Source organism: Ipomoea triloba, chromosome 4 (genome assembly GCF_003576645.1).
Source record: "Ipomoea triloba cultivar NCNSP0323 chromosome 4, ASM357664v1".
In the NCBI taxonomy this organism is placed as follows: Eukaryota; Viridiplantae; Streptophyta; class Magnoliopsida; order Solanales; family Convolvulaceae; genus Ipomoea; species Ipomoea triloba.
Window position 1 is genome coordinate 34,397,512 of NC_044919.1, and position 14,348 is coordinate 34,411,859.

The following is a 14,348-nucleotide window of genomic DNA, read 5'->3' on the forward strand; positions in this document are numbered from 1 at the left end:
TTTTTTTTTTTTTTTTTTTTTTTTTTTTTTTTTTTTTAATTTTTATTCTGTAATTCCTGCTAGTTCTGCAGTTCTTCTCTATTCACTCAACTTCATGAAATGTTCAGTTTTATTTCAAGTCATGATTTAGTCATCTCCAGATGGGTTGCATATTTGCATGATATTACAATTCAGTACCTGCAGAAAAGTTAAAACTCATTATCACTAAGCAATCAAATGAAATGGCTCTTCCGAAAGGGAAAGGGGCAAAGTGGTCTGCAATATTCACTATTGTTTTCTCCTATTCTCCAGGGAGGGTACAAATACTGGAAACAATAGACATTATAATATTGCACTTGCCAAATGGCTACATTTGTGTTATCAGCTTTTTTGACTTTGGTTTCTGATAAGAAAAAAAAAACAATTGTCTCTAGGGGAGGCAGCCAAGAGAGTGGAGAATAAGGAGGCATAAAGAGAACAAAGATCACATTTTTGTACAAGGTAGTGAAGTGAAATGATGAAAAAACCAAACAGGTGACTAGGTAAGCAAGACCAGACCAGATAAGATCAACCTAGTATGAAGTAACAAGAAGCAGAGATCATAGACCTGCAGAAAAATATCCCTTTTGTTTTATTCAAGCTGAAAAAGAACCATGGCGATTTAGCTGTGAATATGACCCAAAAAGCACAAATAACTCAAGATTTTTCCACCACATCTACTATAGTACCAAATTCATAAGATGAAGATTGAATAAATTAAATGCGAGGCAAAAAAGAAAAAAAGAACAAACTTTGCAAATTGCATAAAAGATGCAGCTTTAGGTGGTACCACATTACCACCACCACCATCTAGAGATCAAACAAAACACACCACAGAATGAGCAAGAACATACCATCATGCCGAAAGAAAAATGAGGTCGGACCAAAAGTACCAGCATTATTTTAGTGCCAATGGACCAATAAATTTGAAAGGACAGATTCTTAGAGTTGTAAGAGGCATTTTAAACAAAAGACAACAAATGAAAGAGAAATCACATATTTGTGTGGCAATGCTCATCTTATCAACATGGAAATATATATGCATCCAAGGGACCCCATGAGAAATATCTCAAATGCTAACACTGATGGTTAAGCAATTATCATCATTCACAACCTTAATGTTCAAAAAAATTTTACAGTTATGATATCATCCTGTAAAAAGCTGCAGAGATTTGGAGAAGGGAAATGTGGACATGTTTTGCAACAATGGCCATGAAATATAATAGTGGGAAAATGGAATCTATATATTCTGCACAATTGCTGGAGGATGATAAGGGGAATTTTGGAGCTGTGGACCACTATATACAGCAACACTAATAAACCAAACTATGAAATATGCATTGCACATATCAGAGTCATACCACATAATAGGGATGCTCTAATTGGGATTCATATTATAATCTAAAATGGTACCTCATAAGATTGAACCAGGTCACTCAACAGTTAGACATCTCTATCAAATTAGAAGATACCAAATTTAAGGGGAAAAAGAAAAGGGAAAAGAATCAAACTTTGGTATATTATTACAATAAACAGTTAACCATGTGACTGTTACATTTTAACTTTTCACCCTGCAAAAACTTACACAAATTGTACAGAGAAAAGTGAAAGCGATGGTCATGCAAGAAGGAGCTCCATGTGCGACTGATTTTCCTGATCAATGACGTCAAGGAAGATGGGGTCCACGGTCACGTGGCTGTCGACGTGGACCTTGAAGCGGTGGTCCCACCACAGCAGCTTAGCCGCGCCCTCTATATCCACAGCGGCGTCCAGAACCATCTCCCGGCGGGCCACGTCAGCCAGGAAGCTCTTGGCGTGGTGGGCCAGCTCCAGCCCACTAAGACGAGCCGGGAGGCGTATCATCTGGCAGGAGCGGGGCGGCTGGGAGCCGGCTTCGACGCGGGCGGAGCCGAGGAAGGAGCCGGCGTAGAAGATGGACATCTCGGTCGGGGAGTACTGGATGGCGGCGATGTTGGGGTTGGTAACGTGGACGGTGAGGATGACGTCGGCGTCGAGGACGGGGAAGTTGAAGTTGAAGGAGGTGAGGTCGATGGAGATGAGGTGGAAGGTTGGGTCCCGTGGCTTAGATGAAAATAGAGCCGCCGTAGCGGTGGCGGCGGCGGCGCCAACCAGGGCGGAGCTCCAACTCCAGCCCCGGCTCCCTTTTCCCCTTTTGCTGACGCTATTGTCACTGCTACTCATTGAACCGAGTCGATGGAATTGCAGTTGCGGTTGCGGTGGACGAGAAAATGGGAGAAATCACGCAAAATTCTTGCCACTCCGGTTCACACACAGATAGGATGTGAACCGCGCTTGGTTTTGGATTGAACCTGTCCCTTTGTCTGCAAATTTTACTAGACCACGGTTCATACGTAAAAACGATATCGTTTTGATTAATGAAATGAAAGAATAGAAATGACATTAGTTCCATTAATGTGTATAACATATTCAGTTTCATTTCATATACATTGTAATTTCCTTTCAACAACTAACTATAGTTTCTTTTCGATATAACTACAGTTTCATTTATTTTTATTTTTTTTTATGATTACAATCTAATCTATTCATAGTATATACTCATTGATTATGCCAACATTCTTGATTGGGATGCAACTTGAACTTATGACCTTTTAATTAAAATGATAACAATGATGACATCCGACTATAATAGATACAATGATTAAATTTGTCTCATTTTCACATATTGATAATAGTACAACAAGTAAAATAAATTATAGTTCACTTCTTTCTCTCTCTCTCTCTTTTTATAAATAAATCATAAGAAGAGAGTTAAAATAAAATAAAATAATACATGCAATACTACTCCAATTAAGCTGGCATAGAGCTAGAACAATTGCCAAGGTCAACATAGGCTTATGGCAAAAGTCTAAGTTGCGACCAAATATAATATTATACTCCGTATTTATAATAAAAAGAGGTTTTGAAAACAGTATACATTCATATTGGTTGAGAAATGAGTGAACGGGAGTTTTTTTTTTTTTTTTTTTAAATATTTTATATTACACTAGTTATTATACTATATTATATTATATTTTGCAGTCAAGATTTACAAATTCAGTGTATCCGAGCATGCTCATACTTACACGAAAGCACGTATTGTACTAAGAAAGCTCCGATCCGCTGTAATGGCCGGAGGAGCATATGTATATGATCGTGCATACCATGAGCATCGTTTCGACTCATACTATATAACTGAGACGACACACTGTGTTTCTTCCATTCCCATTCAATTCCAACACGATAGGAAGCTAAGTTCAAAAATGTCGAAGGTGACAGCAGCTTTCACACTCGTCGTCACCGGCTTGGTCTTCGCCGCTCTTTCCGGCCACTGTCACGGGCAGTTGCAGGCCGGATTCTACCTCGGAAAATGCGGTTACAATGACGTCGAGGGTATTGTTAAGGGCATCGTCAAATCTTGGTACAAGAATGATACAACCATCACCGCCGCTCTCCTCCGCATGCAGTTCCATGACTGCTTTGTTAAAGTAGGAAACTATAAAATATGTGTTCTGTCTCAACTAAAATGTTAAACTAATAGTTAGACTGCACATTTATGTTTATATATTATATGTTCAAACAATTAATTCATTAGCTATATATGATCATAACCATGCACATTTTGATTAGGGGTGTGACGCATCCATTCTTCTGGATGGAAATGACACTGAGAAAACAGCAATCCCAAATCTAAGTGTCAGGGGCTATGACCTTATTGATGCAATCAAAGCCGCTCTAGAAAAGGCTTGTCCCCAAGTGGTTTCTTGCGCTGATATTATAGTCATGGCCACTAGAGATGCAGTTTCTTTGGTAACAATCTATTCTATTCTATTCATCAAACTTGTTGAATCATTAATTTTCTGGAACCTAGCTAAGTATAGCTAGCTTAGCTTCATTTAATGTGATGAAAACACGGACATATATAATTTTGTGTTGGATTTGTAGAGTGGAGGAGCGCCATACATTGTGCAAACAGGACGTAGAGATGGACGGGTGTCTCTTGCTTCCAATGTCGATCTCCCCAGCCCTAAAATCTCAGTGGTGGATTCTGTCACAGCTTTTGCAAAGAAGGGACTTAACATAGTAGACATGGTGTATCTTTTAGGTAAGTACCTGTACGTTTTATATGTACTAGAGGATGATAGGTGTTGAACAGAACTAAGCTTAAGAAGCTGATAGGTGTTTGATACTAAACTGAAGCATATGTTCTGGCTCCGACAGGTGGTCATACAGTTGGAATTGCCCATTGCTCGGTGTTCAAAGACAGGCTTTATAATTTCAACAACACAGGCAGACCGGACCCAAGCATGAACCTAGGACTCTTGTTTTTCTTAAGGCTCAAGTGTCCCAAAGATTCCACCTTTGACAACACTGCGAATCTCGACCAGTCGACTCCAGCGCGGGTTGACAATTATTATTACCAGCAGCTGTTACTGCGCAATGGGGTCCTCCAATTTGACCAACAGATGGCGGTGGATTCCTTAACCAGGGACACCGTGAAAGCCATAGCTTGGAGATCGGATTTCGGGACCAAGTTTGGAGCCGCCATGGTGAAATTGGGCGCCGTTGATGTCCTCACCGGAAGTTATGGAGAGATAAGGAAATCCTGCCGGCTGGCCAACACTTAAACCACAGATTCTAGAGATGAATTGAAAGAGCAATATTGTCTTAACGTTTCTTTTTTGTTTTCCCATTCTTGTTTATCTTCAAATATCTTCATTTCTGCGGCTTTATATGCATTTGAGATTGTGTATCTCTTCTTTTAAGATGTAAGATTTTCCTTTTCTATGAACCATGCCTATATTAATGGGATATAAGATATGGAGTACAATTTATGATACACATATATACTACATACTCAGAATGACTCCAAAATTTTGAGTCTAAGTAAAATTAAAACGTCTTTTTTCTCTGCAATTATACGATTCGAGACTGCAATTAAAGTGTGTATGAATCAGAAATGAATAACATGATATATTATTGATGAATACTCATCATGGTTACGTACACATTATTATATATCTTATTGACAGCAGTAGATCTGACTTTTGACTTATTATTAATTAACACAGAAGAAGCCGAAGAAATCTGAAGTTTTAGTGAGAGAAATCAGGTTAAATTAATGTGCAAAACCAGCCTTGATCTTTTGAATGGTGTAAACATCAGTCTTGAAAGACTTGGCAAGAACCTCGTCATCCACGCCAGTCGCAAACAACGTTGTCGGAAGCGAAACAGTTCCAGCACTGGCGCTCCCAAACGCGGAAATGGCGGTGGCGGATTGATTGGCGTAAGCATTATACTGATAATGAACGAGCCCTTTAGGGAAAACAAACATGTCACCGATCACAAGCGTCTGGGTGTACAGTTTGTTGGTACTATCAACCAGCCCGACTTGAAGGCAGCCGTCAACCACCACCAATAGCTCGGCGGCGCGTGGGTGGGTGTGCGGCGGGTTAACGCTCCCGCCCGGGTACTGAAGCACCGCGTACGACACGCTCTGGCCGTCCAGCGCCGCGAACTCCGCCTTGCTGGCTTTGGTCACCGTGAATTTCTCCGGAGGCCTGGCGAATATTCCGCGTGTTCCGGTGTACGTGAAGAAATTTCCGTCGACTTCGCCGGCGCTCATGTTCGCCGGGACGATGAAATCGGATAAGATGTCAGGATCGCTCGCTGTCGCAATCTGAGAAAAAGCAACGACCACAACTGCAACAAGGAACGACACCGCATTTGCCATTGAGATTGATAACGGACTAACGGTTAATTTGTTTAAGGATATATGATGATTGAATAGGAAAGAAACAGTAATGAATTTATAAGGAAGAGAAGAATAACGGATTTTGCAGATAAACCAAAAGAATTGTGCGGCGAGCACCCAGTTGTTGAATTGGTTGATGTTAACAAAGCTTTCGTTGGTTGCATTTGGGATTGGTTAGACCAGTGCCTGCAAACAATATAATGTTGAATATATCGTCCATCATATTCTATGAATATTTACATAATTCCTTAGATGTTATCAGTGATGCATTAATGCATAGCTGGAAAAAAGCAACCTATAAAAGAGGCAAAGATATTTAGATTCGCCTACTCAGATTTTTAAACTACTCATTAGATTAGCCCATATATCAAGTAACTTTATATCTTTGAGAAATCATAAATATTATTGTAGTCTGACTCATAACTCTTTAATATAATTGCATACATGTAGAGGCAGAAGCCTTCTATCAGTTCGAGTTGAGGGAATTGCCTGGACTATTGGTCCCCGGGTTGGTGCCATAAGGCTTGGGGAGCATAAAAAGGGGTTTAGTTCTCTTTTGCATTCTTGTTACTTATACTTTTACCTCACGTGATCCATTTTGTCCGAACAGCCGTGTTAGCTAACTGACAACTAGTTAAAAGTTATAAAACTAACCCATACAATTTTCCAACATTGTAATTATATTGCATTATAACAAATTGTTAAGTTTACCAATTCTCCCAAACTATTTGTTTTTTTTTTATATATTTTTCATTGTTCACCAATCAAATAAATATAATACATAAAACAAGATAGCTACCTAGTAGTTCCCAATTGCAACAATGGGTTGCAGTCTGGATATAATAGCATAATTCTACAAACTGCAATTTTTTAACCCAGACCACTACTATATTAGGCAGTTTTTCCCATAGCAAAACAAACCTCAAAAACTAAAAACATTTGTTATATATATCAATCATGGCAATCAACTTTTTAGCCATAGTTACAGTCTTCCTAACCATTCTACACCTCACATCCGCCGGCGACCCGGATATCCTGACGGACTTCGTCCTGCCACCGGACGTCCAATCAGCCGACCCAAATTTCTTTACTTACACCGGCTTCCGATCCCTGGTGAACGCGCCGCCACCGGCCGCCTTCAAGGTGACGAAAGCCAGCATGGCGGAGTTCGCCGCCCTGAACGGGCAGAGCGTCTCCTACGCGGTCCTGCAGTACCCGGGCGGGAGCGTGAACCCGTTGCACACTCACCCGCGCGCGTCGGAGCTGCTGTTCCTCACCATCGGCACGCTGGAAGTGGGATTCATTGACACCACGAATAAGCTCTTCACCCAGACGCTGCAGACGGGGGATTTGTTCATTTTCCCCAAGGGGCTTGTTCATTTCCAGTACAATGCCGACCCTGACAAACTCGCCGTCGCTGTCTCCGCCTTCGGCAGTGCGAATGCCGGCACGGTTTCGATTCCGAGCACGGTGTTTAATACCAGCATTGATGACGCCATCTTGGCCAAGTCTTTCAAGACTGACGTTTATACCATTCAGAAACTCAAGGCTGGTTTTGCACCAAAGCCTTAATTAACCTCTTGTCCTTAATATAATGCTATCATACAAATAATTCTCCTGTGCCATTCTGAATAATATTGTAATAATGATTATATACACACACATATATATATGTAAGTCATACTGCCACATGTTATGTTTGCTAGCTAGCTGCTGTGCAACTTAGCTCCATGAGCCTCCGTGGCGCCCCCCCTAGTTAAGAATGAATGAACTGGTACTTGACTATCTCTTGGCGTTTGGTTGGATGTAATTGGAATTCTTTTCCAACATAATTCAATAGTCCAGGAAAAAAAAATAGGAAATTGACATATTTGTACTCAATAAATATGGAGAATGACCTTTATCATCCGCACTAAATTAAGGTATACCCCATCCATAAGCTTCCCTTCTAACTTTGGGCACTACATTTAAGGAATGCAGGTTATGGCTATCCACAATTCGTAGCCTATATACAGTTTTGGAAGTGCATTATTAGTCCCACTATGGAGATATTGTAGACGTCGTAGGCAATCGCAAATTTTATCGTGCACCACGGACCACCGTGGTCCAAGTGACAAAATGGCGTCGTTTTGATTAATGAAAACAAATGGATAAAACTGTCTCCATTCCGCGCAACTGCAATTCCCTTTCAACACAACTGCAGTTCAACATAACTGTAATATCATTTGAGATCAACTGTAATATCAATTACAGAGATTTACAAGAACCGTTTCTCTCACTTATTAAAACGACGTCGTTGTGACCTTGGTCCACAATGCATTGTGGACCGCGGTCCAGGGTATAAGAACTCGTAGGCAATTGCCCTACAGTTTTGTGGGCCTTTTGCGATTATTCCATCTTGCATGGGCTGATGTGGCCTAGGATCTGCTCACGAAAAATTAAAAAAGACTGCAATTCCTAATAATTCTGACTCGCAATCTTGATTGATAGCAAAAATTCAAGAATTTGGGTGTTTTGACTTGCTAGTTACACATCTGATCTCCTCAAAGCTATCAGGGGGGCTTTACTTGACTGAGACTAAATTTGCTCTCGTAAACACATTTATAGAAAGCAAATATATGTAGTGTAGATGACATGGCTACACATGATGACTAACGCACAACTTGGTCTCATGTCTTTTATTTTTCCTCTAATAGCACTCCTCTCAGTGCATAATACTTGGTTTATGTTAGATACATAGCCTATATGGAGGAGTGAGAGTGCTGGAGAGAGAAAAATGTGGAGCTTCTACAAGGATGGGTTCTTGGTTGACAGATGGGGTTGGGAAGTAAGAGTTGGCTGACAGGTGGAGTTCTTAGCTGACACAACTGATTTATATATATATATATATATTATTTATTTATTTATTTATTTAGATATCATATTAGTTTTATTTTTTTTCTATCCCTATTTTCTTTTTTCTAATCACACTTACAAAAACTTCTCAAAACTGTGAAAAAAACTCCATTGATAAGGATGCTCTGAGGGTATTGCACATTTGTTGTTGGCTAATATTGTCACGTACTATTGCTAGATCTAAATTAATATAATTTCTCAGCACTGTCATTTTCTCATATATTTAAAAAAAAAATCCGATTTGATAATAAGTGTCCCATATGTTGAGAAAAAAAGAAATCAAAATTTTGATTGGACAGCTAGATATTGTTGGTTGAATTAGTCACAGCATTTGTGTTTGTAGATATGGAATATAAATATATAATGATACTTCCAACTACTTTTTCCTCCCGAGTTAATATTTCAAAATTTTTGAATTTTGACATTTGGTAATATAATGCTTATTAATTATAGTTTTTAAGTACGTAAAATGGGAAAGAAAAAAATAAAAGGAAAAAGGAAATGCATGTTTACTCAAATAACTCTAATTAACACTTCTTTCAAAAATAGTGAGCGAATTTCGGTTAGTGAGGTATCCAAAAAAAATGTATGGTAACTTAAAATTCAATTGACCACTGTAATCTTAATAATTATTGAAACTTTAGTAATTATTATTAATTGTAGCATGTTCATTTATTTGGTATGACATATATATTCACCATAAGGGCTTATAAAATAAAATAAAATTTGTTGTTGATAACATGATGACATCATGTTTGAGCATCAATTGCATTTGTTGAAATAGTAACCCCAAGAAAATGATGGATATGATCAATTATTAGTGGATGCTTGTATGTTAGAAGTTGTGCTGGTGAGGCAAAGGCATAAATGAGTTACTTGGCCGTTATTTTAAACAAATAATGATATATGTGTCTTTCAACGGTACAGTACAGTACGTCCCAGTACACTTTGAAAACTAAATAAATTGAAATGTCTAAATTGAAGCTGGCAACCTTAATTGGATCTGATAATGTATGTACAATAATGTTATGTTCTGTCGTGTTTCGATTTCGATCGATATTATAACTTTCTATTCTACGGGACACATGCTAAAAATACAATAAAATAAATATGTAATTGCAATGCAAACAATCTGATTTCTTGAACTAAATTAAAATAGTAAAGCCAGAAAGTGGTGGATTGAATAATTACTAATGACAGTAGTGTCCTACCTAATGGTAACGCGGCGAATATCATTAGCGAGCGTAAAGATTGAGATGTTCAATATTAAAGTCTTGGCTGAATATATAGTGGTTCGTGCATGGTAGCTCCAACTAACTGTACGTCTGAGCTTCAGCCATTGGATCTCCTCATCAGTAATTAAATTTGAACCTACTGTCAGTATGGAGATGGTGGTTGGGTGCTCTATTAAATGTGTTTTTTTTTTTCCTACAAATGTTGAAACCTAGTTCACAACCTAATCTTTTCAGCGCTTTGGAGGACATACATACTTTCAATTCAATGGGATTCTTTTGAGATCAAACTTCCAGACCATAAAACATTATTGATTGCTATCAAATTAATTAAAACATACAAGAATGTTTAATACTCCATTGATAGTGGATTTGCCTCAAAATGATTGCTAAGAATCCATGTCAGAATATAAGAGACTTAGTCAAATCTACATTTTCATGAACTGAATTTTGTGTATGTGGTAGTTAGGATCTAGGATTGTACTGTTTGGTGCTAGAGTCACATCAATGAGCCGGGTACATGTTGGTCCATTTTCATCACGTAAATTATCAATTGAGACAGTAGAGGAGCAAGCACTTGTAATAAACTGCCAATTGAGGCATCATTATTGTAGATCACTAACTAAGACAATGAGTAAATGTGCATTTGCATTTCACCAATTGAGACCGTATTTAGAGTTTGCATGAGGATGTGCAGTTTTAAAAAGACGAAAATGATGTGTTCCACATTGACTACTGATGAAAAATATTGACCAAATTAAAAGTATAAGAATGGATGGAATCAAAGAATGATGCCTCGGCCTTCAAAATGCGGCAGGGCACAGTAATGATTCTGATTAAAAATATGTGTAAGAATAATAATATATGTTGGGATGGAAAAGATATATTAGAAGTGTCAATTCTAATATAAGTCCCTTCAGCTTTTTCATTGATTTCAGCTACCTACTCGATCAACCTTGGGTCCATTCATTTACTACCAAAGTCAGGCAACTTGCCTTTAAATTTGCCTTATCAACTTCTTCCTCTCTCACTATTCTCACACTCATCAGCTCCCATTTCCATCTCCATACTACTAGCTGTGCATGCTAATATTAGCATCTTAGCTTTACTCTAATGGCGCATCCTCAACTTCATCTTCTCATCATCACGTTAGCTCTCGCCGCCGGCGTCAACATCTCCGCTTCCTATGTCCTCAAGGGCTCTGTCTCCTGCATGGACTGCAATGCCCACCATGATCTCTCAGGTTCTTTTACCATTATTTCCATATCAACTTGTTAGGATACAGGCCACTAGGTCAAAAGTTATAGTGTTCTTGTAGGTCAGCCTCTACCTAACAATTTCCTAGCACTTGGTATTGTCAAACTTGGATCATCACCAGTCTCCGCTCCGCTTTCAAACTCGTGACCTTCTCCCAAAGGTTGAATCCCTAACTCTAAACGCCCCGGCCGGACAAAGTTGTAAATCATGGTAACTCGAGGCTATTTTGACCTTTGTTCACTGCACACAACAGTCCTCTCACTTTGAGAAGTTACCCCCACACGACCGCTGGTGAGACTCGATCCCGATCTCTTCTTCCAAATTTCACCCCTGTGACCTTGAGCTGCATGGCATGCAGGCAACTCGTGACCAAACATTACACCAAAACCTATAAATTTTAGGGAAGATTAAACTTTATTTCTGCCGAATAATTCCTTAACCATCTGGTGCTGGGCTTGATCCTTCACAAACCTCCGCCCAACACAACTAATTCAGAATTATTATCGTCCTAATATAATACTAATTAACGTTGTTTATATTGCGTAGGAATCAAGGTCTCGGTGAAGTGTAGCCACGAGAAGAAACTAGGCATGGCGATTACGGAGGAAGACGGCAGCTTTGACACAACTGTGGCCTCAAACTCACCGCATTCCGCCGGCGGCTGCAGTGCCAAGATTCTCGGAGCCACCCAACAGCTCTACGCTCCAAAAAGCGCGGAAGAATCTAAGATCGTGGAAGCAGATGGACACTACACAACCTCGGAGCCTTTAAGGTTTTACACCAAATGTCCCAACGAAAAATGCGGATCTCCAAAATCGGGGCTGGGCTCGTCCAAGACCTTTGAAGTGCCGCCGCTGCCCAGGGAATGGGCTCCCACTGCTAGCTTAATCATGCCTTTCTTTCCCATCATTGGCATACCCTAATTATGTTTGCTGGTCGGCCTGTTACTTCGTTATGAAAATATGTAGTGCGGTTAAAACCGTTATTATACCTTAAACAAACTTCCATGATGATGTATTATATATGTGCGTGGCATAAATTAAGTTTAGTGTCATATATATATGTAACTATGTACCTATGTGTGTACGTGCGAGTAAATGCACCGCTTTCTAGTTGTAAAATATTTGCTTTGCTATGTTCAATTAAGGTATTTCACGTTTTATTAATTGAAAATGCTTCTTATATCCCTCTTATTAATAGTGTACTAGTATTTTCTATGTGTGAATGCGTGATACACAAAAATATATGTTCATCATTACTCTATATTAAAATCTTAGATTTATTTAAATTTTAGATTAATAATAATAATAATGTAAATCATTTTTATATATTTGATATTTATATTTTAAGAAGTAACTTATATATTACTCCAATATATAATGTCTACATATTATTATTGAAAAAGATTTTAAAAAAATATATATGGTGGGCATGTACATGGTAACAATAGTTAGAAAAGATAACGAAAGTTATAACAGTACGTAGGTGTATTTTTGACCAAAATATTATATAGTACAACTCTTATAGCATAATAAAAAAAAAAGTAATTAACAGAAAAAATGGACACAGATGAAGGGTACGGTATAACCTTCATTTAATTTACTCTTATTAGTTTTTAAATAGATAGATATCTTTTCGTAATTGTCTTATGCAATCATGTCTTAAGATACGACAAGTATGCCAAATACCTTATGGTCTGATGGTTGGCATCACTGTATTGGTTCGAGTCTCATCCCAATTAAGCGTTAAACCTACTATTATAGCTAATTTAGTAGGCAGGTATCTTGGGGACAAACCTTTGTCGAATATGTGCACATTTATTTTCCTCTACTTAAAGGTATACACGGAGTAAATTCTATTTCTTGTAATACCCGAAAAATCATACATAAAAAGTAATTTGTATTAGAAACGTCTTGTGTGACGAATTTAATGAAAAGGGTATTGACAAAATTCTCTACTTTCTTTGGCCTTGAGCCCTGGCCAATGGGTAAAGTATGTATGCCATTTTAATTGGGATAACTTTGGCGTGATAAACATATGAATAATAAATGTTGTGTCTGGTAGGTTGGAGCAGCTAGCAGCTTAGCTGGGAAATGTGTAGTGCAATCAAGATATAGATCAGACAAGGCATATATGTAGTAATTACTTCAATTCAATGGTTGCAATTGATGCAACTTTTTCGAATGTACACTACACAAGAAATTCATGACATTCTTGAATGCAATCACATCCATTTTACACCACAAAATAAAGGGATCTGATCACTATGCCAAAACATCTCATCCAAACTCATATAAGGGAAAGGTGGATGCATAGTAACCATTCCATATTTTGGTGGATAGGAATCAACATGGATTGGTTTTATGTTAAAGAATTCTCAAATTTAATCGATTTGACATACATGTATCTTATAATCAATGGATCAATTCCATCTTGTAATGTATGTTACTTTAATTGATGAGTAGACATCACCGTGGTTCGCTTTTGGTTTCAAATCGAAAAAAAAAAATTTTTTTATTAGTTTAATTTTAAAGTTTAAATATTTGATATAATTATTTTTTTATATGTTCAGATATTTAATTAGAGTTTTTTCTAATTTGAGAACTTAATTGCACTTTTATGAATAGTCGAAAGGCTTATTTGGTTATTTATCACAAATAATTATGATAGTTGCAATTCGAATAAAAGCATATATTATTTTTCGGCAGGCACTTCAGCACTTGGGCTGTAGTGGGCATTCTTCATTTCTTTTAAATGTAATATTTGTGATTTTTAAAACTTTATGGAGACCAACAGATCAGACACGCCATGCTGGTTGCCTGGTTCTGGCCCAACTTTTGGATTTTATATTTATGTGCCGTATAATAATAAATATCTAAATAATATTAGATTGAATATCTGAGAAGTAGGGGCGTAAACGTGTTGAGTCGAGTTCGAGCCTAGGGTGGCTTGAGCTTGAGCTTGGTAATTTTTGAGCTGCTCAAATTTGACTCGAGCAGTTCGATTATTTGAGCTCGAGCTCGAATTCGAGTTCGATTTTGAGCTCGAATTTAACCTGTTTGATTTTAAATTCATGTTTCAATTAAAAGTTTTATATATATATATATATATATATATATATATATATATATATATATATATATATATATATATATATATATATATATATATAT

At 37.8% G+C, this 14,348-nt stretch overlaps 5 protein-coding genes and 1 long non-coding RNA gene across 6 annotated transcripts; 3 read left to right on the forward strand and 3 right to left on the reverse strand.

Moving 5' to 3' along the window:
• Positions 1 to 39: 39 nt before the first annotated feature.
• Positions 40 to 964, reverse strand: LOC116016387. Its single transcript, XR_004097735.1, has 2 exons — positions 873 to 964; positions 40 to 177 (listed from the first exon to the last, which is right to left on the reverse strand). It is a non-coding gene; the product is annotated as an uncharacterized LOC116016387 (long non-coding RNA).
• A 548-nt stretch (positions 965 to 1,512) lies between these two features.
• LOC116016386 lies at positions 1,513 to 2,374 on the reverse strand. The gene has a single exon (XM_031256625.1). It carries the CDS (start codon positions 2,218 to 2,220, stop codon positions 1,636 to 1,638), a length of 585 nt encoding a protein of 194 aa, XP_031112485.1. The 5' UTR covers positions 2,221 to 2,374; the 3' UTR covers positions 1,513 to 1,635.
• A 925-nt stretch (positions 2,375 to 3,299) lies between these two features.
• LOC116016211 (peroxidase 57) lies at positions 3,300 to 4,664 on the forward strand. Its single transcript, XM_031256369.1, has 4 exons — positions 3,300 to 3,524; positions 3,667 to 3,846; positions 3,982 to 4,141; positions 4,258 to 4,664. The coding sequence occupies exons 1-4, from the start codon at positions 3,300 to 3,302 to the stop codon at positions 4,662 to 4,664; spliced, it is 972 nt and encodes a 323-aa protein (XP_031112229.1).
• Positions 4,665 to 4,997: 333 nt separating this feature from the next.
• LOC116016385 (germin-like protein 9-3) lies at positions 4,998 to 5,795 on the reverse strand. Its single transcript, XM_031256624.1, has one exon. The coding sequence runs from the start codon at positions 5,768 to 5,770 to the stop codon at positions 5,156 to 5,158; it is 615 nt and encodes a 204-aa protein (XP_031112484.1). The 5' UTR covers positions 5,771 to 5,795; the 3' UTR covers positions 4,998 to 5,155.
• Positions 5,796 to 6,734: 939 nt separating this feature from the next.
• Positions 6,735 to 7,736, forward strand: LOC116017908 (germin-like protein 9-3). The gene has a single exon (XM_031258576.1). The coding sequence runs from the start codon at positions 6,749 to 6,751 to the stop codon at positions 7,361 to 7,363; it is 615 nt and encodes a 204-aa protein (XP_031114436.1). The 5' UTR covers positions 6,735 to 6,748; the 3' UTR covers positions 7,364 to 7,736.
• Positions 7,737 to 10,959: 3,223 nt separating this feature from the next.
• LOC116017193 lies at positions 10,960 to 12,359 on the forward strand. The gene is made up of 2 exons (XM_031257727.1): positions 10,960 to 11,161; positions 11,722 to 12,359. Exons 1-2 carry the CDS (start codon positions 11,032 to 11,034, stop codon positions 12,096 to 12,098), a joined length of 507 nt encoding a protein of 168 aa, XP_031113587.1. The 5' UTR covers positions 10,960 to 11,031; the 3' UTR covers positions 12,099 to 12,359.
• The last annotated feature ends 1,989 nt before the right edge of the window (positions 12,360 to 14,348 follow it).